Below are 27,285 nucleotides of genomic sequence, written 5' to 3' on the forward strand. Positions count from 1 at the left end.
TTGAATAAATTGTTTTGAATAGATTTTGTCTTTACACTTAGCATGACAGTATCACATTATTCCTCCTCCATTTATGGGGTTGAGATCATTTATTTTCCTCTCTCTCTGGCTTGCCAGTTGAGGTTGAGATCGGATGAGTACTCATTAGCGAGCTAGCCACCTCCCTCATTGATTTCGATTAATGGGGTTGTAGATTGCTTTGTCGTGGTGTACAACACGGCATTGATCGGAAATTTTGTGTCATGATTTAAGTTGTGTATGATTTTGGCAACACTGTGTTTATGAAATTATTAAACTAAATTGTGTTATTATGAGCTCTGATAGTTTGCGAAATGTGATTGAGAAATATTTAAACTGTGTTTTGATAATGAATGATTTATGTATTGCATTTCAAATTTTTATTGTGCACCACTGAGTATTTTTATACTCAGCGATAGCTATATTTGCTGTCGCAGATAAGAGTAAGGAGAAAGCAGCAGAGTGAGCTGCTATTGAATTGAGAATTACACCGGTCTTTTTGTACGGGTATTATTTTATACCTTTGTAGTTAATTTTGATGTAAATACAGTAATGTTATATGTATCAATGTAAAGTTGAGCAGTTGTAAATAAATTGTAATAATATTATTTTTGGATTTCCTTCTGTAAATTAATATTTGTACCTGTGAATTTCATATTTTATACCTTGTGAATGAAGTATTAAATATTTTGAGAAGATAAATTTTGATTTGGATTGTAGAATTTTTTGAAGTGAATTGAGTTGAGTTGATTTGAGATTTATTGGAGGTTGGGAGTTGAGAAAACTGTTGGAAGTGTTTTTTTTCAGGTATTTGAAGAACTGTTTTCTCCAAATACAAACGGAACTATGTCAAAATTTTTATAAAATTTGCAGCAAAATTAAAATGCATAAAAATTTTTACTAGTATTTAAACTTTGAATAAATGGTTTTTAATTCCTACCAAAATGCTCACCACTCCCAAAATGTAAGAAAATTGTTTTAAAATCCCTTGTAGGGTACTTAATGAGTTATCAGTAGGTGAAGTTCGGTAGTTCATTAAGTATTCTACGGGATCATATTATGCCTTACAGAGGGGTAAGGTGTGACATGTTTTAGTGGTATCAGAGCATGGTTTTACAATAAATTTTGAATATGTGTGTGAATATTTCTTTGAAAAGTACAACTGCTCAAGTGTCTTTAATTGATACATATGACGTATTTACATCATGAATATGCACTAAAAGAGGTCAACCTCCTTGTGTTTGGTCTCAAGAAGTAGAAATTTTGGGAAAAAGGAATAGAAGGAGGAGATCATTCCGAAGAACAATCTGGTGAGGCTGAGGTTCAAGGGGAAGCCCCAGCACTCCAGAACGTGAGTGGGTCAGCCACTCCAGCTCCTACTCCAGCACCGCAGTTCCCTGCTCAGTTTGTACAGCAGATGGCTGCATTTTTCCAGCAAATGGCGGGTAATGTGCCACCCCAAGCTCAAATGCAAGCACCTGTAGCACAACCACAGCCCTCAGCTCGGCAATATGAAAAATTGATGAAATTTGGGGCCACCGAGTTTAAAGGCACTGTAGATCCACTGGAGGCAGAACAGTGGTTGGAAAGAATGGAACGGGTTTTTAAAAAGCTGCAGTGTACGGAAGAAATAAAATTTGAGTATTCAGTATCTCTTCTCCAAGGGGATGCATATGAATGGTGGAAGACCATCCCCCACAGCCTGGTTGAGCCACCTGTGCTGACATGGACAGACTTCCTGAGGGAATTCAGGCAGAAATGGGTTCCTGATGCGTATGTAGATATGAAATTACAAGAATTTCTGAGTTTAAAACAAGGGGACAGAACCATAGCAGAGTATGAGAGAGACTTTTCAAGGCTAAGCCACTATGCTGGAAGCTTAGTCTCCACCCCCAGAGATAGATGTAAGAGGTTTGAGTCCGGATTAAGGCCGAATCTGAGGATGCAAATCGTGGGTTTCAGACATCAGAATTTCGCTGAATTGATCTCACAGGCCCTAGAACTGGAAAGGATAGAATCAGAAGGGGCAATGAAGAAGGGTACACAAGATAAAGAAAAGACTGAAAAGACTACGGGACAAGCATCTGAGAGTAGTTCTGGAAAGAGGAAATAGTTTGGGGGATCCAGCTCCCGTAGATCTGGCAGAGGCAGATTTTCTAGCCAAAGACCACCCCGGTCTGGTCAGCAGACCCAGCAGGCACCCCGAGGAGCTCTATCAGTACGACAGTGTGAAACTTGTGGGAGAACTCATGGTGGGGTTTGTTTCAAGGCCACCGGTGCATGTTTTAACTGTGGAGGGAGCGGACATTTCGCTAAAGATTGTACTAGTCTGCGCCGGTCTGGACCTTCTGCTACATCTGAAGGATCAGCCCAAGTCTCTGCACCTAGAGGGTCACAGTTAGCTGCTAGAGGTAGAGGCAGAGGTAGGGGTCCTGGTAACACTCCTGGAAGTCAAAGCACTATTAACCAGCCAGTACCCAGTGGCGCACCAATCAGAGTGTATACTATGCGTCAGAGGGAGGAGGCTGAAACATCAGACATTGTAGCTGGTAATTTTTTCATCCTTGACCAAGATGTACATGTGTTATTTGATCCTGGCTCCACACATACGTATGTTAGTGCCAGTGTGATGTGTTCTACTGCTATTCAGTGTGTACCAATAGACTATAATGTGCTAGTAACTAGTCCATTAGGCCAGGAGGTCAGGGTAAATAGGTTATATAGGGATTGTCCTTTGGTGATCCAAGGATACACTTTTCTGTCTGATTTAATTGAAATGCCCTTCAGAGATTATGACATTATCTTGGGCATGGATTGGTTAGCCAGGCATCACGCCATGATTGACTGTAGATTGAAGACAGTCACTTTTGGTCTTCCTCAGTATGGTGATGTAGTAATTCATGGGGAGAGGCAGCTATTGCCTTCAAACATCATTTCAGCTGCACTGGCCAGAAAAATGATTAGAAAAGGGTATGAGGTGTACTTGACACATGTGATAGACACCCAAGTGGGGAGTCCAGCATTGGAGGACATTCCTACTGTATGTGACTTTCCGGATGTATTTCCTGATGAATTACCAAGATTACCTCCAGAAAGAGAAGTGCAGTTTGAAATTGATGTTATGCCTGGCGTGGACCCAATCTCCATAACACCATACAGAATGGCACCAGCAGAACTAAAAGAATTGAAAGTACAGTTGCAAGAGCTGCTTGACAAAGGCTTCATCTGCCCTAGTGTGTCACCTTGGGGAGCGCCAGTGTTGTTTGTTAAGAAGAAAAATGGCACTCTCCGGTTATGCATTGACTATCGGCAGTTGAATAAGGTGACAATAAAGAATAGATACCCATTGCCCCTCATTGATGACTTATTTGATCAGTTGAGAGGTGCAGCTGTGTTCTCCAAAATTGACCTGAGATCAAGTTATTATCAATTGAGAGTACAAGAGCAGAGTATTCCTAAAACTACTTTCAGAACCCGCTATGGCCATTATGAGTTCTTGGTCATGCCATTCGGGTTAACTAATGCTCCGGCTGCTTTTATGGATCTGATGAACACTATCTTCATACCACACCTCGACCAGTTTGTTGTGATATTTATCGATGATATATTGGTCTATTCGAGGAATGCAGAAGAGCATGATAGACATCAGCGGATTGTACTATAGACTTTGAGGGAGAAACAGCTATATGCCAAATTATCGAAATGTGAATTTTGGCTGAAGGAGATATCTTTTTTGGGGCACATAGTATCAGCAAAGGGTATTAAGGTAGATCCTAGCAAGATTGAAGCCGCTTACTGGAAGCCACCTAAATGTCATAGAGATTCGCATTTTAAGTTAATGGATACTACCGTTGATTTGTGAAGGGATTCTCCATGTTGGCATCTCCATTAACCAAGCTACTTAGAAAGGATGTGAAATTTCAGTGGACGGACAAATGCCAGCAAAGTTTTGATGAATTGAAGAGATGTTTGACAGAGGCTCCAGTCCTGACTTTACCTATACTGGGTAAAGAATATACAGTTTACAGCGATGCTTCTCACAATGGGTTAGGCTGTGTATTGATGCAAGATCGAAATGTCATTGCCTATGCATCACGCCAGCTAAACCACATGAGAGGAATTATCCGACACATGACTTGGAGCTTGCAGCTATTGTGTTTGCTCTTAAGATCTGGAGACATTATTTGTATGGGGAGAAGTGCTACATCTACACAGATCATAAGAGTTTGAAGTATTTGGGCACCCAAAAAGAGTTGAATTTGAGACAGAGGAGATGGTTAGAGTTGATAAAAGACTATGATTGTCTGATAGACTATCAGCCAGGGAAAGCTAATGTTGTAGCTGACGCCCTAAGTCGCAAGACTATGGCAAGTCTAAGGGTTACTCCTTTGTCTTTGGTACATGAGTTGAGATCATTACATGCCAGTTTAGAGATTAATGATGAGGGCAGCGGTTGCATGGCATGTACAGCCGGTGTTGATTGATCATATCGAATGGTCGCCGTAATGATGAAATGTATCGTGTCGTTGGAAGAAGTCTGGCAGGGCAAGAAACCAGAGTTCTCAATTAGAGATGATGGTTTACTGCTACACCAGGGCAGAATGTGTGTTCCTAATGATGTTGATTTGAGGCAGATTATTTTGAAGGAAGCACATAAGTCTCCTTTTTTCATGCACCCTGGTGGTACAAAAATGTATAGAGGGCTAAAGGAGCATTACTGGTGGATGGGTATGAAGAGAGATGTGGCAGAGTTTGTATCCAAATGCCTAACTTGTCTGCAAGTAAAGGCAGAGCATCAAGTACCCATTGGGTTGTTACATCCACTACCAGTGCCAGAATGGAAATGGGAAAGAATAACGATGGATTTTGTAATGGGACTTCCGAGGACACAGAAGAGTCATGATGCAGTATGGGTCATTGTTGACAGACTGACTAAGTCTGCTCATTTTCTGCCAGTCCGAATGGACTACAGTTTAGACAGATTGGCCAGGTTGTACATCGATGAGATTGTGAGACTTCATGGAGTGCCAGTATCCATTGTATCAGACAGAGATCCTAGGTTCACTTCTAGATTCTGGGGTAGTCTTCAGAGAGCCCTAGGAACTAGATTGAACTTCAGTACTGCATTCCACCCACAGACAGATGGCCAGTCTGAGAGGGTAATTCAGATCTTGGAGGACATGCTACGGGCTTGTGTGATTGAGTTTGAGGGTAGTTGGGATACACACTTGCCTTTGATTGAGTTTGCTTATAACAACAGCTACCAATCAAGCATTGGGATGCCTCCATATGAAGCTTTGTATGGCAGACAATGTAGAACCCCGTTGCGTTGGGATGATGTGGGTGAAAGAAAAATGATTGGACTCAAAATTGTTCAACAGACTGAAGAGAAAATCATGGTGATCAGAGATTGACTTAAAACTGCATCAGACCGTCAGAAGTCCTATATTGATTTGAAAAGAAGGGATATTGAGTATGTAGTGGGTGAAAAAGTTTTCCTCAAGGTTTCTCCTTGGAAGAGGATTATGAGATTCGATAGAAAGGGGAAACTAAGTCCTCGTTTTATCGGGCCATATGAGGTTCTGGAAAAAGTGGGTCCTTTGGCATATCGGTTGGCACTACTTTCAGAGTTGGAGAAGATACATAATGTCTTTCATGTGTCCATGTTGAGGAGGTATCGATCAGACCCATCTCATGTACTATCAGTAGAGGAAATTGAAGTGAATCCAGACCTCACATACGAGGAAGAACCCATAAAGATTCTGGCTTATGAGGTGAAGCAGCTACGGAACAAGCAGATACCATTAGTAAAAGTGCTGTGGAACCATCATTCGGGCCAAGAAGCTACTTGGGAACGAGAGGAGGACATGAGGAGACAGCACCCACAGCTATTCAGAGATTGATACCAGGTAAAATTTCGAGATGAAATTTATTTTAAGGGGGGGAGAATTGTAACACCCCTATTTGTATAGCCTGGTATATATCATCGCTCTGACTGTCACCCGCATAATTAAGGGGATTAGAACCACACTTAAGACAACTAGAGAAGCCATAAACACAAATAATTAGTAATGTTCAATTAGTTAAGTATAAATAAGAAAAATGGAATATAAGAAGTTAAATGAGCCGAGAGTCACAACGATGGGTGACCTTCTCGGGAAGGACTGCGAAGTCATTTTAAACTCAAATTTTGAATCGTAAAATGTGACGCTGCAGTCCTTAGGACCCTCATGAACACAGTGGAAAAGAGAAAATCACGAAAAAGAACTGTTAAGTCAGTCAAATAATTAGGTCAGGGAGCAGAAAGAAATATTGAATTATTTGCAAACCGGGATGAACCGGCGAGGAGCAATTTGGTCAATTGACCCCGAGAGCTGACTTTTGACCTAACTGTCAAATAAAATCAGAGAAAAAAAAATTTCGGAATCGAGAATTAAATTAAAGAGTGAATAGAAAAAAAAAAGAGAAAAAAAAAGTGTAGGGAGATGACATCATGCATGATGTCATAAAAGTAATAATTAATATAGTTAATTAATAAGATTTTTTTTAGGTCTTCCATAAGTAAATTAAAGAAAAGAAAAAAAAAATTAAAAGTTATCTTCTTCTCCATATTGCCGTCCAAGTCTCTCTCCTTTCTTTCTCATTTACTCCACCATTTTTAAGTAAGAAAAGCTTGGGATTCTTTGGTTCCTTTCCATAAATCCTCTAAATCCCAACATTAAATCTTATCCTTAGACCTAGATAAACACTTTGAGAGCAAGAAGGAAAAGAAAACTTGAAGAATTGAAGAATTAGGAAATCTATAAATTGAGGTAAGTGCAATTTCAAGTTTGGATTCTTATGGAATTCATGAATTCAAGTTTATGTGTGATGAGATTGCATTAGAAAAAAAGGAAATTATGCTTAAATAAGGGAAGAAAGAATGTGGCAGCCATAGAAACCTAATGTTTTAATGGTATTTAGTTAGGGTAAACATGAAATATTGGTGAATAGATGTTATATATGTGAATTATATAATTAGATTACATGAATTGTGAAGATTGGACAAACTTAGGGTTTTGAATATTAGGATTTATGAACCAAAAATGTAAGAAATGAGTAAATGGTGTCTTTGACCTATTGTGAAGTGAAAAATGGTCATTTATGACCAAATGAGTTGTGTTGGAATGATTGGAATTAAAACTAAATTCGGAGGGAGTGTGGTCATGTTGCTAGCAGCATGACCAAGTCAACTTTGAAGGACCAAAAATGAAATTTTACAAGTCCAATTGATATGGGACCAATTGGGGATGAAAATAGACATAAAATGACACAATTTTCATTTAGGAACCATGCCCAAAAAGTGACCAAAACTTAGTGAACAAATTGACCAAAGTTGGATAAGTGCAGGCTGTCCTGTACAAACTGACCAAATGAACAGTGTTTGTTCATTTGGTCATAACTAGAGCTAGGAAGGTCCAAATGACCTGAAATTTTACCAGTGGTTAGATGAGATATAGACCTAAAACTTTCATGAAAAACACAAATCCAAATTTTTCCAGAAACCAAGTCATTTGGCCACCCCAAGTTGGTGACCCAAAACTGCCAGCACCAAAATTGCCCAGAAAATCTGGGTTGTTTCCAATCCGGCAGCCATGGTTCAAATGGCCATAACTTGAGCTACAAAACTCCAATTTGGGTGATTCAAAAATGAGAATAAACTTAAGACAATAAGGAACATTTTCTATGAAGGAAGTTTTGCCAAATTCAAACAGTAAAATTACCAATGGAACAGTGCAACTAGGAGCACCAAAACTGAAAATTTGACAATTTTGCCAAAAGGACTTAAGCTTTGAGAAAATGACCAAAACCAACAAATTTAATGACTAAAATGTGGTATGTGGGTGAAGTTGGAGTTCCCATACCGATTAAGCCTTAAAAAGTCAACAATTTGACTTGAATAGTATAGTGAATAGTAACCCGAAACACAAAAATTTCAAGAACGTCGAGTTTAGCACAATAAAGTTAGATAAAAGTGAAGTTAAATTAATTTTTGGATTTATGCTAAGATATGGTACTGAAACACTATGAAACTGTGTGTTTCAGCTGAAAAAGACTTGGAAGCTCGGAGAGATTGAGTCAAGGCCTAGAGGCGACTCACGTCAGGCCTGTGCACAGTAATTTTTGTTTAAATATATGATTCTTGAAAATTTGATTTTTTTTTAGTTAAATATGAATTGTGTTGCCATTTATGATTGTGGATATGACTTTGAAAAATTTACTAGATTTCCAATTAATTATTTGAATAAATTGTTTTGAAGATTTTGTGTTTACACTTAGCATGACAGTATCACATTATTCCTCCTCCATTTATGGGGTTGAGATCGTTTATTTTCCTCCCTCTCTGGCTTGCCAGTTGAGGTTGAGATCGGATGAGTACTCATTAGCTAGCTAGCCACCTCCCTCATTGATTTCGATTAATGGGGTTGTAGATTGCTTTGTCGTGGTGTACAACACGGCATTGATTGGAAATTTTGTGTCATGGCTTAAGTTGTGTATGATTTTGGCAACACTGTGTTTATGAAATTATTTGACTAAATTGTGTTATTATGAGCTCTGATAGTTTGCGAAATGTGATTGAGAAATATTTAAACTGTGTTTTGATAATGAATGATTTATGTATTGCATTTCAAATTTTTATTGTGCACCACTGAGTATTTTTATACTCAGCAATAGCTTATTTTGCTGTCGCAGATAAGAGTAAGGAGAAAGCAGCAGAGTGAGCTGCTATTGAATTGAGAATTACACCGGTCTTTTTGTACGGGTATTATTTTATACCTTTGTAGTTAATTTTGATGTAAATATAGTAATGTTGTATGTATCAATGTAAAGTTGAGCAATTGTAAATAAATTGTAATAATATTATTTTTGGATTTCCTTATATAAATTAATATTTGTACCTGTGAATTTCATATTTTATGCCTTGTGAATGAAGTATTAAATATTTTGAGAAGATAAATTTTGATTTGGATTGTAGAATTATTTTGAAGTGAATTGAATTGAGTTGATTTGAGATTTATTAGAGGTTGGGAGTTGAGAAAACTATTGAAAGTGTTTTTTTTCAGGTATTTGAAGAACTATTTTCTCCAAATACAAACGGAACTTTGTCAAAATTTTTATAAAATTTGCTGCAAAATTAAAATGCACAAAATTTTTTACTAGTATTTAAACTTTGAATAAATGGTTTTTAATTCCTACCAAAATACTCACCACTCCCAAAATGTAAGAAATTTGTTTTAGAATCCCTTGTAGGGTACTTAATGAGTTATCGGTAGGTGAAGTTCGGTAGTTCATTAAGTATTCTACGGGATCATGTTATGCCTTACAGAAGGGTAAGGTATGACACAAGTAGTAAGAATAGCATCTCCCCAAAAACAAAGAGGAACATTATGGTGAATGAGTAAAGTGCGGGCAGTTTCAACTAGATGATAATTTTTTCGTTCGGCAACCCCATTTTATTGAGGGGTATAAGCACATGAAGTTTGGTGAGTAATACCCTGAGAAGATAAGAAATGAGTAAAGGGAGTAGACAAATATTCTTTGGCATTGTCACCACAAAGTATTTTAATAGAAACACCGAATTGATTACGTATTTTAGTAGAGAAATTTTGAAATATAGAGAATAATTCAAAACGAGTCTTCATTAAAAATAACCAAGTGCAACGAGAATAATCATCAACAAAAGTAACAAAATAATGAAACTCTAAAGTTGTACTGACATGACTTGGAACCCAAATGTCTAAATGGATAATGTCAAACATGGACTTAGCCCTATTATTGACTCGCTTAGGAAAGGAAACACGACGTTGTTTCCCAAGTTGATATGACTCACATTCAAAAGAAGATAAACTAGAAAGACTAGGAACTAATTTTTGCAATTTGGCAAGACTTGGATGACCCAGACGATTGTGAAGAAGATCAGCGGAAGTGGTAGAGGCAAGAGCAACTAGAGAATTTGAAGTAGAAAGATGATACAACCCTTGTGACTCACGTCCTACTCCAATCATCTTCCTTGTACTTCTGTCCTGCACAACAATAGAATCAGTTGTAAAGGTGACTGAACAATTGAGATTTTTAGTCAATTTACTAATAGAGATTAAATTATATGGGCATTCTGGAGTGAACAAAATTGTGGTTAAAGGAATAGATGGAATGATTTTTACTTCTCCTATGCCCTTAACTAAAGTTTGTGAACCATTAGCTAAAGTAACTTTAGACAAAACTAGAGGAGAAACTAGAGATGAGAAAAGACTTTTGTTACCAAATATATGATTAGAAGTACCAGAGTCTAGGATCCATGGACCAGTGAGTGAAGACTGTTTTAGACAAGCAAAGGAATTACCAGAATGAGCATTGCTAAAAGATTGTTGTTTGGCTGTTTGATATTGCAAATACTCCTTGTAATTAGCTCCAGTTAATAGGATATAATCTGACACCTGATCCTTTCCATCAGGTAATGGAAGAATACCATTTTCACTGAATTGAGCCATATGAGCAGTTGATCGGCCCACATTATTTGACTGAATGGGGCGTGGTGGTCGACCATGAAGGGCCTAACAAGTGTCTCGAGTGTGATTACTCTTATCACAATAAGTGTAATGGAGCCTTTTACCCTTGCCTCTCTGATAAGTACCCTGTCTCGATTGGTTTCCACTTTATGCAGCTAAAACTGAAGATTCAATTCCAGAGAAATTATTCTTATTGAGTGAGATGAGTAGAAGCTTGGCAGACACATCCTCTAGAGTGGAAACAACCGGACTAGTTAATATCTGGTCTCTAACAGAATCAAGGTCAGGTTTTAGCCCAATCAATGCTAAAACCATGAAGAACCTGTCTCGTTGTTGCTCAGAAACATTATCAGTACACAGCATGATAAAATTAAATTCATCTTTCAGTGATTCTACATGTTCCAAATAACTAGACATATCTTGTTGATTTTGTTGCAGATAAACCATATCTGATACTACCTTATAAATACGTTGCACATCATTTGTATATAAGGTTTTCGCCTTAGTCCATACTTTGTAACAGGTTTTACAAGACTGAAAAATATTAAGTAATTTTGGGTCTAGAGAATACCATAAGAGACTACATAATTGAGCATCAATCTTAGTCCAATTAGCTCTATTTGTTAAAGCTATATCTATGGCATTTTTAACCAAGTGGTCATCATACCCCTGCCCCATAAACCATAATTCCACTGATGCAGCCCAAGACATATAATTTTGACTTCCTACTAACTTAATAGTAGTAATAACTGGTAAATTACCAATGAAAGAAAATATGGGTTTGAGAATCTCAGAACCTATGTTGGAGGTTGTATTGGAGGACTCCTTAATCTTAGACATGTTGGCAAGAGAAGCACAATGAAATTTTGCTCAGAAATACGTCAGAAAAGCCTACTATATGAAGAGACAGTGACAAGAAAGTGAGAAACAAGTGATGGGACCAGCATGGTTGAGGTCGCCTGAAGCCGGCGAGTTGACGAGAAGAAGCGTCGGTGAGAGACGGTCGCTGGAGAGGGTTCACGTGCTGGTGCATGTGACGGAGGGTTGACAGCCCGTGTACTGGAGTTTTTCATCGGCCGTCAGTGGAGAGGCCGATCCTGGGCTCGGTAATCCACTGGGCTAGGCTGTGATAGCCACGGACTCCCAAAAAGTGATCGGAAAAAGAAGGAAAGTTCCTCCCTGTGAGGACTTTGTTTCAGATTTCAAATTAGACCTACTGAGGGCTCTGATACCCTATGAAAAACAAAACAAAAGAAGAATATTGAAAATGATTGAAGAGCTTGATTATTCCTTCAAGCCAATGGTGTTAATTTATAATATGTACAGGATAGCTAAATAGGAATTACAATCCTAATTAAATACGTAATTATAGCCATGATTCTAGCACCTAAATATATTCATACAATCACTACAGATACACATATCCTAACTTTTTATAGTACATATCTTAACATCTTCAAACAAGTTTGAATTGTTGCCCATGAAAATGAGATCATCCACATATAGACAAACAATTAAAATATCACCATTAGCATAAAGCTTCACATAAAGAGCATATTCACGAAGACAACGTACAAATCCATTATCTTGAAAGTACTTGTCAATCCAGCTATTCCATGCTCTCGATGCTTGTTTTAGGCCATACAAAGCTTTTTTTAATCTCAACATTTTATCTTTATGCCCTTCAACCATGAAACCCAATGGTTGTTCTACATAAACCTCCTCTTCAAGATAGCCATTGAGAAAAGCCAACTTCATATCAAGTTGAAAGATTTTCCACTTCATTTGTGCTGAAATAGCTATGAGCAAACGAATAGTCTCTATGCGTGTAACTGGTGCAAACACCTCTTCATAATCAACTCCATGCTTTTGCTTGTATACTTTAGTGACAAGCTTTGCCTTGTATCTTTCCACCTCTCCTTGAGAATTCTTCTTTGTCTTGTACACCCATTTGACGCCAATAGCTTCATGTCCTTTAGGAAGAGTTGTTAGCTCCCACATGTTGTTTTTCTTTATGGAATTGATCTCTTCTTCCATGGCTTGTCTCCATCTTATATCTCTCATGGCTTCATCGAAATTCATAGGTTCACCATGAAGGAAAAAACAAACCAAATCATTTATATCAAAGTTAATGATCTCCTCGGTTTCGTCATAAAGTTCTTGAATGCTCTTCATCTTTTGCGGCCTTTCACTTGAACTTTCTTGAGAGGTACGTGATGTAACATGATTTGGAGAAGGAGGTGGAGTTGTCTCTTGCAAAGGCACCATGGTCTCTTGATCTTTCTCTCCAAAGTATGGAAAGAAATCATAGACACCTTCTTGTTGCTCCCATTTCCAAGCCACTTCTTCATCAAACTCTACATCTCTACTCATTACAATCTTGCCATTACTTGAGTTGTACAATTTGTAGCCTTTTGAATTTGCATCATAGCCAATGAAGACATGCTTGACACTTCGATCATTAAGCTTGGATCTCTCTTGTTGTGGAACATGAGCATATGCAATACTTCCAAAAACTCACAAATGATTGACGCAAGGCTTCTTTTTGCTCCATACTTCTTGGGGAGTCTTGTCTTTCACACTTCTTGTTAGAGATTTGTTAGACAAATATACTGCTCAAGAGATAACTTCGGCCCAAAATTCCTTGGGCATACATTTGGCTTTTAACATACATCTAGCCATGTTAAGAATTGTTATATTTTTCCTCTCCGCAACACCATTTTGTTGTGGTGATCTTGGAATTGTTAAAGGACGACGAATTCCATGAGATTCACAAAAATTATGGAATTCTTTAGAAGTGAATTTGCCTCCTCTATCGGTTCTCAAAGATTGAATCTCATAGCCACTATCTTTTTCTACAAGTGCCTTAAAAATTTTAAAAGTAACAAATGCATCCGACTTTTGCTTCAGAAAATAAACCCAAGTCTTCCTACTATAATCATCAATAAAAAGTAGGAAATATTTGTTTTTACCAAATGAAGGTGGATTGATTGGCCCACAAACATCGGCATGCACAAGTTGGAGCGGCTTGGAAGCTCTTGTAGTGGCTTCTTTTAGAAAACTCCTTCTTGAATGCTTCCCAAGTAGACATACTTCACACAGTTGATTTGGATGGTTGATCAAAGGCATCCCCTTCATAATCTTTTCTTTTCCCATCACCTTGAGTGCAACAAAGTTTAAATGGCCAAATCTCAAATGCCAACGCCATGCTTCATCTTCTACACTAGCTTTTATGCATCTTCCTTCAATAATCTTGAGATTCAACACAAACATTCTATTCTTTGACATATGCACCTTAGCAATCAAATTAGCACTTTGATCTCTAAGCCAAAGACAACAATGTTTCATATGAATCTTATACTCTTTTTCAAGAAGTGGACCCAAACTCAAAATATTACTCTTCAATTTTAGCGCATAATAAACATTGGTAATAAGTACATGCCCACCATCCTTTGAAGAAATTAGAATTGTACCTCTCCCTTGAATTTGTACTTTTGAAGAGTCTCCAAAAGAAACATTTCCATTGATCTTCTCATCAACTTCCATAAATTTTTCCTTATAGCCACACATGTGATTGCTTGCTCCATTATCCAAGTACCACAAACAATGGTCATCATGATCTCCATCTTTGAGTGCTAGCAACAAGCTTGGTTCCTCTCCATCTTATTTATCATTAACAAGATTGACTTTCTCCTCCCTATCATTTGAAGTGCCACGACATTCTCAAGAATAATGACCATAATTGTGACAATTGTAACATTCAATGTTAGACTTTTCAAACCTTCTTTCATTTGATCTATAATAGTTGCCTCTTCCTCTTCCTCTTCCACGACCTCTGCTTGATTGTTGGCTTTTACCTTCATTGTTGGCATGGTCTTGATTGCTTCTTCTTTTAGGTACTTGACCACGACCTCTTCCTCGTCCTCTACCTCTTCCTCGTCCTCTTTGGCTTCCATCATCATTCAAAGAAACCTTGGTTTTGAGGATTTGCTCTGAAGGCTCTTATTGTCTTCTCTTCATTTTGTCTTCATGAGCTTGCAAAGATTCCTCTAACTCCTCAATTGTCATGGAGTCTAAATCTTTTGATTCTTCAATGGCACATGCCACATAATCAAATTTTGGTGTCAAAGATCAAAGAATTTTCTCTACCACACGAATATCTTCTACCTTCTCACCAAATCTCTTCAATTGGCTCACTATAGACTTCACCCTTGTGCAAAAATCTGAAATGGATTCAACATCCTTCATTCGCAAAGCTTCAAATTCACCTCTTAACGTTTGGAGTCGCACCTTCTTCACTCTGTCAACTCCTTGGAGGGAATTTTTCAAAATCTCCCAAGCTTGCTTCGCATTAGTAGCATCGGCCACCTTCAAGAACATAGATTCATCCAAACCTTGATGGATGAGAGCAAGGGCTTGTTGATCCTTCTTCCTTGCTTTTGCTAAAGCATCCTTCTCATTTTGAGATAACGATGCTTCATCTTCGGTGGAGTAAAGCCTTTATCAACAATATCCCACGCATCTTGTGAGCCAAGTAAGGCTTTCATACGAATACACTAACTCTCATAATTTTCTTTTGTAAGGCGAGGGAATTGAAAAGAAAGAAGACCACTGCTAGCCATTTCTCAAATTGTTGAAGATTAAAGAAAGATGCTCTGACACCACTTTGTTGGAAAAGAAAGAGGAGAGAAAACACTATTATGTATTACACACATATTAATTTTCAAGTACAAGGAATATATATAGGAGTTTAGGCAACCCCTCAAGTTCTAATTACATAAACCTAAATTAATATCCATTCATGAACCATCCAAGAAACCAAAAAAGACACATACTTTGAACTATTACATTAATAATATTTAATCACCAAGAAAAAACAAAAATACAAATGAACTAGACATATATAGGAAATTGCAAATTATTTTTTCAACAGAGCATTTATAGTACAACAGCAACGTATGTAAAGGTTAAAATGGCTGTCCTGTCACTGAGGATTGATACATGAACACAAACACAAACACTTCAATTCAGCGTCCCTTTGGCCTTCAGATACTCCACAGTTTGGTCATAGATCTCTTCAATCCCATACTTGAAACTGAACCCCTCACTGATTAGCTTCTCTGATGAGATGATTAACTTGGCCTTGGAAGGGAAATCTCCAAACCTGTAATTGTTAATCAAAAGGAATAAAGAAACATTCACGTTTGTATTAGCACAGAAGATTTGAGTGTTTTGAGCACTCAATGTAATGAGTTGACTTACTCAGTTGGGACTTCGTACTGAGGATATCTGTCCTTGAGGAATTTGGCAAGCTCAGGAACACTGGTATTCACGCAGGAACATATATATCGACCAGAAGATGATTCTTTCTCAGCTAAAAATATATGGGCGCGACAGACATCCTCCACATGCGTTATTGATACTGAGCCTGACAGCATTTGCATGCCTTTCAAAGCATTTATGAGGAACTCATTTCCTGCAAATTGTCGATACATATAATTCAACTCAGTGGACTGTCCAAAATGGCAACCCTACATGTATATCTTCCATGGGTTTGTTCAGAGGTAATACTTGAAGTTAGGATTCCTCATTAAATGGCACATATTTTAGAATTCTGGTTGAATTAACACCTGTGATCAGTGATGTGGCCAGGTTTACACTGCTGGGAATATCCAATGTCAGAGAAGGACCAGTCATGAGTGTAGGGATAACAGAAATGAGATCAATGTTATTTTCTTGAGCAAACTTCCAAGCTGCCTTCTCAGCTAAAGTCTTGGAAAGAGGGTACCCCTGCATATTGAAACATAGGACTGAGCCTAAGATATGTTGTGCTCAAGAAATTAATAATAAAAGATTAAAACTATTTAAGTATATTGTTAATTACCCAAGTGGGTGGCTTCTCAGAAGTCAAGAACTCGGTATCAGTCCAGTTTTTCTCATCCATGACTAAACCTGTACCACTGAGCTTATTTATTGTTACAGCAGCAGCAGAGGATGTCAGGATGACCCTTTTCACTGTTTTCGCTTTCGCACAAGCTTTCAAAACATTATGAACTCCTTGGACTGCTGGCTTGATCATGTCATTCTATATATCCCCATTCCAAAAACAGAAAATGAAAAAATGAAATTAATTAGCAGTGAAAAAAAATCAGCATTAAACTAATTAATGGGTTTTAAATCAGTAATACTATATATAATGCTGCGAGAGTGAGAATTTAAAGTCAAAGATAAATCCAAAAAAAAAAACAAATCCAGCATTAAGTTTGATTGCCAATGTGAGCTCTTGAGTGATAAGAATATGTACCTCTGGATCTTGAGAAGCAAAATTCACAGGGGTTGCAACATGGAAGACAAAGTCACAACCTGCTACGGCAGCATCAAAACTTTCTTCATTGGTCAAATCAGCTCCAAATATGTTTAGCTCCCCCAATTTTTTCAGTGCTAGGAGATGAGAGGTCTTCTTCTGATTACCTGCACATAAGAAAAATAAATTAGACGACCTACCTATTAGTGGTAATATAGTATTTCCAATAATGGAGGAACTAAAGAATGAAGAAAAAAAATGGGAAAAGACGAGAAAAGAAACCAACCTGGGTCCCTGACTGTAGTATTCACAGCATAACCCTTCTCAAGCAACAACTTCACCAGCAATGAAGCAACAAAACCAGTGCCACCGATCACACAAGCTGTCTTTTTCTGGCTCAATTGGGTAGCCATGGTTGAGTCTTAAGGATTTCTGTGACAGATTAGATTTTTTGCAATTTTCAATCAGAAGAAAATTATACGAGGATCTTGACTTTCATCTGCAGGGTTTTGTGCCCTTATATGGAGGTTCCAATTTTTTCATCTAATTCACACGCGAGGAAGAAGGTAAGCACGTGACCCTTGCATGCGCACCACCAATGATTCAAAACCATTACCAATAGCTAGGGAGCATTTAATCGGTTCGGTTCCGAGCCGAATCGAACTTCAAAAATTGAAAATCGAATCACTTAAAAAAATAAATCAAACTAAATTGATTATTTAAGGATAATCAAACCAACCAAATTGAAAAATAATAATTCGATTCGATCCGTTATATTAAATCGAAAATATTTTAGGTTAATTTTTATTCTCTGAGTTGAGCTTGAATAGATAATTAGACTGGATAAGAGTCTTGAGAATTATACATTTTGGGTTGAAAAATTACTTGGGTTATTTTACTATTTGATTTAATAGATTTTATCAATTTTAACAGATAAAAAATCGAACCGAACTGAAAATCGAATATACTAATTGTTTCAAACCGAACTGCATTGATAGAATTAAAAAATCAAACCGATGAAATCAAAATGGCTTGATTGAATTTGGTTTTTCAGTTCACACATAAAACTGCTCTAGCCTACCCATAGCTGGGATATTATTCTGCTCAACATCACCTAAAACTATTGATTTTTTTTATACTCCAGACATTATATTTTATAGCTCTCAGATAACTCAAACATTACTGACAGGGGTGAAATTAGAAATTCACCTTTTAGAGAGGTTAAAAATAAATATTAAAAAATTAAATAAAATTTTATTAAAAATATAAAAAATAAATTAAAATATAAAATATTAAGGGATTAAAATTAAATAATATAAAAATATAAATAAAATTTCCGAAGGAAGTAGATTGACACGAGTCAAGAAAGGTAGATAATAATTGATGAAAGGGAAAATGATAAAAAAAAAAGTTGAATTTTTAAAAAATTTGCAATTTCAACCTTAATTAAAAAGAAAATTTCAATTCAACTCCAAATTATTAAAGATTGAGCAATTACACCTTACCATCAGGTTGCTTATAGGGTGTAATTACACAATTCTCAGTAGTTTTGAGTTCGATTAGCAATTTCTTTTTATTTCAGAGTGAAATTGTAAATTTTATAAAATTGGGTTTTTTTTTTTAATTAAAATGGCAAAGTACTTATTGGCTTAAAAAAAATTGTAATAAAGATAAGATTATGTTTAAATGTGCACAGACTCTGTTCAGAATTGTATTTTTAATATTTTTTGTTAGAGAATTATTTTAAAAAATTATTTAATTATTTTTTTAACATTTAACATTTTTTATTTTTTAATTTTTTATCAAACAAAGGAGCATATTATATCTACCCTTCTAAGTACCAGACAATTAGATGGACATATAAATGCAAGTTCCGTTGGGCCTGTGCATTGCATGCCAATCTCAACTAATCAATATAATTAATTAAAAATTTTATTATTAGTAAAATTTTATAATAAAATTTTAAAAAATATAAAATATTAAAATATTTTATTAAAATAAAATAATAAATAATTCACATAATCACACCAACAGAATGAATAATTGAAATATAATCAATAAAAAAAAATCTGAAACAACAACAATAATGACATATTTTTTTTTGGAGTGACCACATTGCTCATAAATAGGATGAGGGATGTTGAAATCATGTTTAATTAGTACTGCAAGAAGTGCCCAAGCTGAGACTAAGCCCAGGTAACATTGATTTTTTTTTTTTTTTTGGCATCAACATCTAAAATTTATAAATTTTTTAATATTATTTTCTCCACTTAAAGCTGTATAAACTTTAAAATTTTGTATAATAAAATTCTTCTAATATTAAATAGCCAATTTATAAATAACACGCTAATGTAAACAATCCAAAATGAAGATAACGTAGACAATCATTGTTATTTTTTAGAGATAAAATTTTGTACAACTGAAATTTTTTTATGGTTGATCTGTGAAAAAAATTATAGTCGATTTTGCTACTATCATAAAGAGAAGAGAGAATTGTCTATATCATTATCACTTTGGATTATATAAATTACTGTGTAAAATTTTAAATGTTAAAGGATTTGGTATTATATTTTTAAGTTCAAATACAGGTTAGAACCCTAGAATTAAGGAACAGCTATTTAAATTTATCCCTCTTTGGCTCATCATACTTTCATATTAGAGCATTAATTTAATTCTATGAGTTATATATGATCAAATCATTTTTAACGATCCTTTCTCATTTTATTTCCAATACGTGCTACATCTATCATAACATCTAAAATTAAAATTAATTACTTAAATTTTTAACTAATTAGAGTCCTTTGTACTGATTTTTTTTTTTTTTATCATTCAGCTCAGTTAGAAACTATATACGCTACATGCATCAGGACCAGTAAATAGATTATGACAATAAAAAAATAAAAAAAAGTGAAAATTGGCCTTACTGACATTCATTTCAGGGTTAGCAAATTACTACAAAACAAGGGAGGAGAGCTTTGGGATTTAATAGATACAGCTCCTCAATATTGGAATGCTGACCAACTTTCCCAGCCAATGAGTCAAAGCCTGATTGGCCTGCCATTTCTTGAAAATTCTCCAGAGGTTTATGGACCCTTCCTGCAATAACTCTGCATACCAACAAAGCCATTCTTGCAGAATGGTTGTCTTGGCTAAGTTCAATAGACTCTAAGGCTCTTCCACTAGTAGAAGCAGTGAATATACCAAAACCACCTTTAAGGTCTTTCTTAGAGAACCCATGTCTCAAAATTTGGCAAACACCACATTTCTCCAATGTACAAAGGCTAGAAGAGCCATTCGAGCCAAGAGAACAAGCAATGGTTGTGCCATGGAACCTTAAGAGCTCATTTCCATCAGCAAGGCAACGTGGGTGTCTTGTGGGTAGTTTACTAGCTTTAATCTTCACCATTTCTCTATGTTCTTCAAATTGAGCAACGGTGATTTGGATGTTATGGACCTTAAGAACCCTTTGCATGTGGATACTATTGGCCTCAGATTTTAGCCATCTTGCTCTGCAGATTATTTCTACTATCCTCCTAGATGAGTCGCCTTCTACCAGTTCAGTAACTGTGCAAGGAGAGTGACATGTGAGTAACCTCTGACCAATGTAGACTATGAAATTAAATAAAATGAACTGTTGCTTACAATTGGGAAAAAAATTTTGAATAAAAAACATTTTTAATGAACAATAAATTAAAGGAAACGACAACCCAACTGCAAAAAAATTATAACAATAGCAGTGACAATTCATAAAACAGAAATATCATGGATATAACGTACATTTTTTGGTATGAAATTTTGGCATCAAATAGCCATAAAGAAGAAATCAAAACCATTTTTTGAATCTCAAGAATTCAACCAAGTATTAGAAGACAATAAAGATGATTGAATTCGTATGTTAATTAGCATAATGACTCATGTTAATCAATTATTTACTCGTTTTTCAAATTTTCTCATTCAGTTAGATAGTGGGTTTCTGCATACAGAATACAAATGCAGGAGGGAAGTTCATGGCATTCAATCAAATTCATATCTGAAAACAGACTAATTCTTGGCTATACAAAATGAAATTAGATGAGGCATTGGATTTATGCATTTTACCAGCATGTTTGGAGAGATGATGTGCTTCAACAGTCTCCAATGTCTTTAACTTCTCACCACATTTTTTGCAAATTATTGTTGAAGAATCAGAAGATTCTGCATCAACAGAACTCCTAGGCTTCGAAGATGTACCACTGCCAGTGCCACAGCCAAAAACAGGAGAATCACCATGCATAGTCTTTCTAGAAAGGCTATTTGACCTTGTGGTGTTATAATGGGGCACCATTTCATGGCCTCCAGGGACAGGTGTACCTGGCTTAAGGGTACCCACGAAAGTTGAAGAGACACCCTTAACACCACTATTGCCTCCAAACCCAGTAATCTTTAGTTCACATGTGGAGTCACTGAGGATTACTTCATGGGTTATGGGGTTGAGGAAGTCACTGCTCTCTAGAGATCTTGGACTGCAACTTGGTGGCTTCTCTATGTGTCTCTTGCTCCCATGAATGACATCTCTTAGATTTGACATGGATCTTGAGCATCCAAACCCGCATGGCTTTCTTGTCTGAACGTTGGTCAGATTGCTCCTGGCCTTTGGATCATGCACATCAGATGGCTGTGATTTGCACTTCAATGATCTCTTCAGAGAAAACCAAAATGCAGGCATTATTTCTACTTTATTCTCTTTCGGCTCCCTTTGGTCTCTGATCTTTATATATAATACAAGAAAAGCTCTGAATGGAGCCCTGAAATTGCCCAGACAAGAAGGCTGTCAAGGAAAGCAACCATTTCTACTATCCTCAACTTCTTGTTTCTCTTTTGGTGCTCTACTCACCATTTCTGTAGCTTATTTCCTGTGTTGAACCAGCCATGATAATAGTAATAGTGGCGAGTCAAGACGAATAAATATATGTTTTTTGGGGGCCCATAACATATATGTTACTTCATGTTCATTATCATCCAATACTTGATTAAAAAGTCAAAGATTCAAACCCTGATCACCAATCTCTTTAGCAATGATTTGAGCAAGGACACAAAGGCCTTGAGATCGCCCTCCCTGGGATGATCAGAGCTTGGGTGAAAAAGAACAGGACTTGACCACAATATTAAGAGAGATTTAGATTTTCACTCTTTTAATTCTTCAACAGATGTTTATTATGTTTTTGACTATGTCACAATAATAATTATGATCTCCTGTTATTGTTTTTCTTCTTGTTGTCTTGCGTAGAGAAACTAGAATTGCTGTTTGCCAAAGCGTGACAAGCGGCACCAGTCAAGACATTGCTTACTACTTTAAGCTTTAATTTAAGTCACGTCCAAAGACATGTTCATTTCACATTCCACAATAATGTAGGATCCCACCTGCAGCAGATGTTCATTATTTACATACCCACTGAATTCCAGCAACACCCACTTGATCACGTTCCAGCAGGGATTATGCACATGCTCATGACTCTGAGAATGTGTTTAGATGTATAAGATATTCTTCTGTTGATTTGCCTGTTCCTTAATTCGAATTAAGATTTCTCAGCTCTAAAAGACGACTCTAATACTACTACTAGTATACATAGTAAGATAGATGTGCGGTACAAAAGCTGCTGCCTCGATGTATTCCTAGGAGCTTCAATCTGAAAAGGAATTGCTATTACTTAGTTGCTTGGTAATGTCCTCATTTGCAGAAATAAAACATCTACCATTCTCAGTATAAACATCACAAAATTACAAAGGCCTCACAGCCAGTTGACTTCCAGCGAGGAATAAGTATCATCACTACAAATCAACACTCCAGAACTGAGAACATGGGGGGTACATTAAGCATTATTTAATACAAACATCACGAGATTACAACAACAGTGTAACCAGTTGACTTCTGATGAGGCATAGGTATCACCACTAAACAACAATTCAGGACAGAAAATAATATGGTGAACTACGGAAAGAAGCATTATTTTTACCCAAGTTATGTCCCCGAAGGCACTCTAGACCAATTACTTGAGAATGATCCACGAAGAGATTCACCTGGGAAAACAGGCCATTAACAATGATGTGAGATGTCATATGAATGCATAGGGCAATATTACACTAATGTTAGAGCAGCGGACCTTAGGACCATAGCATTTGACAAACCACTCTGCAGTTCTAGCACTGGAAGCTTCAAACATGGTTTTCTCAAGGCCTAGTCGTCCGATCACCTTTGCAATTATGTCTGCCCTCAGAGATTCAGCATCTTTGCAGACATCATCGGCATCAATCATTATCATGTCAGCCCCAGCCTCCAAGCATCTCTCAGCCCTTCTAATCAAGAGATCTACATCTTCAATGAGTTCTATGGAACAGAGAGAAAAAGCTCCTTGTCATAAGGGCAGATGCAAATTGCAATCATCCTCCCTCACTTATATCACTACTAAGCAGTGGTAAGCTCTCAACCATGGTCAAAAGACTCATAAAATGAAGTTGACAACATAGCCATCAATTTACCAGGATATCTGCCAGCATTTCCACAAAACAGGGTTCGCTGTATGTATCATAATTTGACTTTTGGTGCTTATAGTTCATTTGCAAGGATCAGGGCAAAGTTCAAATTTTAAACTGAAATCCACTATAAATTGGAAAAACTAAACAGTTATAGCAGCAAAAGGAGCCTTTGAAAGATAGAAAAGGGGTTTCACCAACTTTAACGTAGTTATCCATTCAAATTACTGAAGGTTTAACATTCGAAGTATTAAAAACCCCCATGTAAACTAATGTTCTTTTTATGATGTATTTTCTTATTATTGAAGATCACAAAGTTTATAATAATTATCACAGAGCAAATGAGGGAATTAACACTCAAAAAATTTGAAGGGGAAAAAAATAAACTATGAATTGTGCTCCTCCACCAAACCCCCACACCAACCCAACACACACCACCAACCACCCTTCACCCCCCCGCCCCCCCCCAAAACCACCACCACCACAATCATTTCCATCAATTCCATGGTGATCTAACATAAGATAAGCTATAACTCAAATTTTGACAATTCAGGCTTACAAATTGATCAATGGTTTGCAAATTGAGGATGATCCCATAAGTGACTAAGGAATGCAGGATACTAAATGTGGCCTTGGTTACAAATTTAGTTTCAGAAGGTTACTGCATTTGAAATTGTCAACCCAATAAAAGAATAGTCTTGACACATCTTGAACTACACAGCATTTATACGTCTGATATATCAAAGTTCAAGGAAACAATGCATATGGTTTTTAATTAAGCTAATATACAGGCCAATTTCAAAATATATTATCAAGTGAACACCTAAAAAGCTGTTGAATTATCAAGAGGAATCATGCCACATATATTCCATAAGAAAGGGATGCATCATCATACTGAATTCATCAGTCCTTGTGCCTGGCTCATATTTCTATCTCTTCAACATCAGATTATCTTAGGAAACAGACACTAGCACAGTAAATATCTCAGCAGGAATAATTTTGTAAATAACTATATTCTAATAAGGCTTTAATTCTGATTCCTTACCAGAGCTTTGAGGTTTTGGAGGCAGATAAGCGCCAAATGCTCTATCGCCACCCATGGGAATATCAGATTTATTAATCTTGACTGCAAATTGAGGCTTTGCTTTCAAACCACCACTCTTAATTAAGCGCACATATCTCAAAAGTGTCTCTTCTGGAACTCCAAGTGACCCCACATTGAGCTCGATTGTGTCAAACCCCATGCTTTTACATTCCTAACAAGTACCATTACATCAAAACTAAATTAGCATCTGTACAAGACATGCTAAAACTATAGCACAAAATCTGCGTCACATTCCACACCTCAACATATTCTTTGAAACCTGATGGACCTTTATGAAGCAAGTGTTCAGCCCAGTCACCTGTACTGACATATACATCATGTTGGTGGGCCATGTCAATCACCTCTTTGATAAAAGACTTGGGCATAAGACTGTGGGAACCTCCAGAGAACTTCAGCCCATCAACAAATTGCCCCATGGACTCAAAAATATCCTGCCAAATATTATAATAGTAAGCTCATAAACTAAAAAAGATCAGGATGAATCATCTTACCCTCATAGTATATAGATTCTGATTCAATTACCTTTGTTACATAAAACTCATGTCTTCATTAAATTATAGCAAACAACTCGAACAAGTTTGCCTTACCTGCCGCAAAATCCCAATCCAGGATTGAAGAGTATTACATAGTACATACTTCAGGTGTAAATTCAGTTAGACCTCATGGGCATACAAAGAAAAATCATATTCATATAAATTTATGAATGGAAATATAAGAAATTCAAAACTACTTTCCATTCAAGTATTGAACAAATTTAAAGCTCCCACTTTTCAATATCCTAAAAACAGTTTATTCCTCATTTTCCTCATCATTGCACCCTTTTGCTAACAATTCTACTTGGGATTCATTTAAAATGCATAAATTTTAATTTACCACCTCAAATATCACAAAATATTAACTTAATTAGCACAGTTGGAGAATTTCCCAGAAGTATATTCCTATCCTATCTTTAGGAAGCAGGACATTACATGAATCAGACGGTTATTGACACTAGCAAAATAAATAAATTAAAAAAAAAAAAGAATGCTATTCCAGTAGAACATTCAAATTGCTATAAAATTTTAAATGCTCGAAAAACACACAGCGTTTCATTAACTTAATCACTCGATTATAACTAATTAGCAACATGATAAATGATAAATAATACACCTGAAGCATGTTGTGACTCAAGAGAGAATACTGTGGACCTCGCATCTCGGTGACTCCATATCGGCGAGGTTTCTCTGGTCGATCTTCGTCTTCGTCGAAGGTCTTCCAACGATAATACACCGACATCCTTTTTCCCTTTACTTTTCTGCTCTTTTTTCCTTTTCCTTTCCTCTCGGCGTGCGAAGGAAAATGTAATTCCTTCGGCTATGAGAATGATCTGTTTGTTTCTGGATGGTGCTTACAGAGGAATAGAAGAATTGAGCTGCTTCTGGAAATTCGCGATCATCTTGTTTAATCAAAATTTACATGTCCTTATGGAAGGACACGTGGAGCTGCGCATTTTAAAACCCAAAAATCTCATTTCTTAGCTCTAAAGATTAATTGGACCTCTAAAATTAGCAGTAGCTTTTAATTATATAAAAAGTTTTTTTTGAGTTAATTGGAAGAAATTTAGTAAATTAGATTTATTTAGTATAAATTTAAACCCCATTTGATTTTAAAAAAATATTTTTCATATTTTATAGTATTTAAAATATTCATAAACTAATGTCTGATAAAAAAAATTAAGTCATAATTTTCAATTTTCAAAAAAAAATTATTTTTCAAATTTTGATAATTATATTAAAATTTAAAAACTTATACATTTACCATTAATTTAAAATTACAGTCTAATAATTAAAAATATTTTTATAAAAATTATTTTTTAAAAAAATATTTTTCATTAAAAAAATTTTTATATATAAATTATTTTCTATAAAATAAATAAAAATAAATTATTGTATAAAAATCAAATAAAATATTATTGTATTTTATAATTTATTTCAAAATTTATAATAAAAATTATAATTTAATTATTCTGTTTCTATACTTTTTCTCCCCCCATAATTTTTCTTTTATCCTTTCATCTGTATGCTTTTTTAAATTTTTTATATATATAACAATAAAAAGAAATTTAATTAAAAATTAAAATAAAAATATGATTGATTTATTTTTACTCTATCATCATCTTAAAATTAAAAATCAAAATTAATAAATTGAATAAATATTCAACCATTTTAATACAAAAAGTATTTTTAAAAATTTTTTTATTAAAAATTCTTTAAAATATAAAAATTTACTTATTATTTTTACAAAAATTAAAATATAATTTATCTAAAATTATCACTCCTACTTTTCTATCCATATTTTTAATTTTGAGTCCAATTGATAATTTATCAAATTTATTGTATAATTGATTCAAAAAATACATTTTATATTTAATTAAGCCTACGTATTAGAGATAAATTGATCTTATTTTTTTTCTTTATTGTGCTTTCGTATTTATAAAATAATTGATTTTTTTCATATCTTAGTATGTGCTTTCTTTCTTTTCTTTTTAATGGCATCTTTATCTTCTTCTTTCTCCTTTTCTTTTATCTTTCTCTCTCTTATTTCTTTAATTTTCATATGAATTTTACCAATTTTAGTCAGGGTTTTGTGCATTTTTTTTTATTAGCTCCCTTTAGTCTACCTAGGGAGTTTTTTATGCTTGGTAAGAGAAAAAATGTCACATCAAATGGTGTATTGGACCGACCTACTCAATATCTAATCTACTCTCATGATGACCAACATTTTTTTGACATTAAAGTAGTTTAGATCACTAGTTTGTAAAC

At 35.6% G+C, this 27,285-nt stretch overlaps 3 protein-coding genes across 3 annotated transcripts; all 3 read right to left on the reverse strand.

Annotated features, from left to right (window-relative positions):
• Nucleotides 1-15,248: 15,248 nt before the first annotated feature.
• On the reverse strand, nt 15,249-17,455 carry LOC110658083 (anthocyanidin reductase ((2S)-flavan-3-ol-forming)). Its single transcript, XM_021815564.2, has 6 exons — nt 17,156-17,455; nt 16,870-17,036; nt 16,450-16,650; nt 16,196-16,355; nt 15,828-16,041; nt 15,249-15,729 (listed from the first exon to the last, which is right to left on the reverse strand). Exons 1-6 carry the CDS (start codon nt 17,280-17,282, stop codon nt 15,588-15,590), a joined length of 1,011 nt encoding a protein of 336 aa, XP_021671256.1. The 5' UTR covers nt 17,283-17,455; the 3' UTR covers nt 15,249-15,587.
• Nucleotides 17,456-19,771: 2,316 nt separating this feature from the next.
• On the reverse strand, nt 19,772-22,429 carry LOC110658084 (uncharacterized). The gene is made up of 2 exons (XM_021815565.2): nt 20,968-22,429; nt 19,772-20,433 (listed from the first exon to the last, which is right to left on the reverse strand). The coding sequence occupies exons 1-2, from the start codon at nt 21,572-21,574 to the stop codon at nt 19,811-19,813; spliced, it is 1,230 nt and encodes a 409-aa protein (XP_021671257.2). The 5' UTR covers nt 21,575-22,429; the 3' UTR covers nt 19,772-19,810.
• A 150-nt stretch (nt 22,430-22,579) lies between these two features.
• Nucleotides 22,580-26,030, reverse strand: LOC110658085 (protein HEAT-STRESS-ASSOCIATED 32). Its single transcript, XM_021815566.2, has 5 exons — nt 25,634-26,030; nt 24,724-24,915; nt 24,425-24,635; nt 23,010-23,233; nt 22,580-22,926 (listed from the first exon to the last, which is right to left on the reverse strand). The coding sequence occupies exons 1-5, from the start codon at nt 25,757-25,759 to the stop codon at nt 22,813-22,815; spliced, it is 867 nt and encodes a 288-aa protein (XP_021671258.2). The 5' UTR covers nt 25,760-26,030; the 3' UTR covers nt 22,580-22,812.
• Between the last annotated feature and the right edge of the window lie 1,255 nt (nt 26,031-27,285).

This window comes from Hevea brasiliensis, chromosome 11 (assembly GCF_030052815.1).
Source record: "Hevea brasiliensis isolate MT/VB/25A 57/8 chromosome 11, ASM3005281v1, whole genome shotgun sequence".
Lineage (NCBI taxonomy): Eukaryota > Viridiplantae > Streptophyta > Magnoliopsida > Malpighiales > Euphorbiaceae > Hevea > Hevea brasiliensis.

Coding starts and splice junctions, on each gene's coding strand:
- LOC110658083 (XM_021815564.2), bottom strand. CDS start 17,282: ATGGCTACCCAATTGAGCCAGAAAAAGACAGCTTGTGTGATCGGTGGC. Junction 16,356..16,449: donor CTGAGAAGCCACCCACTTGG/GTAATTAACAAT, acceptor TTCAATATGCAG/GGGTACCCTCTTTCCAAGAC. Junction 16,042..16,195: donor GGCCACATCACTGATCACAG/GTGTTAATTCAA, acceptor GACAATTTGCAG/GAAATGAGTTCCTCATAAAT.
- LOC110658084 (XM_021815565.2), bottom strand. CDS start 21,574: ATGCCTGCATTTTGGTTTTCTCTGAAGAGATCATTGAAGTGCAAATCA. Junction 20,434..20,967: donor TCATCTCTCCAAACATGCTG/GTAAAATGCATA, acceptor CTCCTTGCACAG/TTACTGAACTGGTAGAAGGC.
- LOC110658085 (XM_021815566.2), bottom strand. CDS start 25,759: ATGTCGGTGTATTATCGTTGGAAGACCTTCGACGAAGACGAAGATCGA. Junction 23,234..24,424: donor TCCAAAACCTCAAAGCTCTG/GTAAGGAATCAG, acceptor TCTGTTCCATAG/AACTCATTGAAGATGTAGAT. Junction 22,927..23,009: donor TCAAATGCTATGGTCCTAAG/GTCCGCTGCTCT, acceptor CTGTTTTCCCAG/GTGAATCTCTTCGTGGATCA.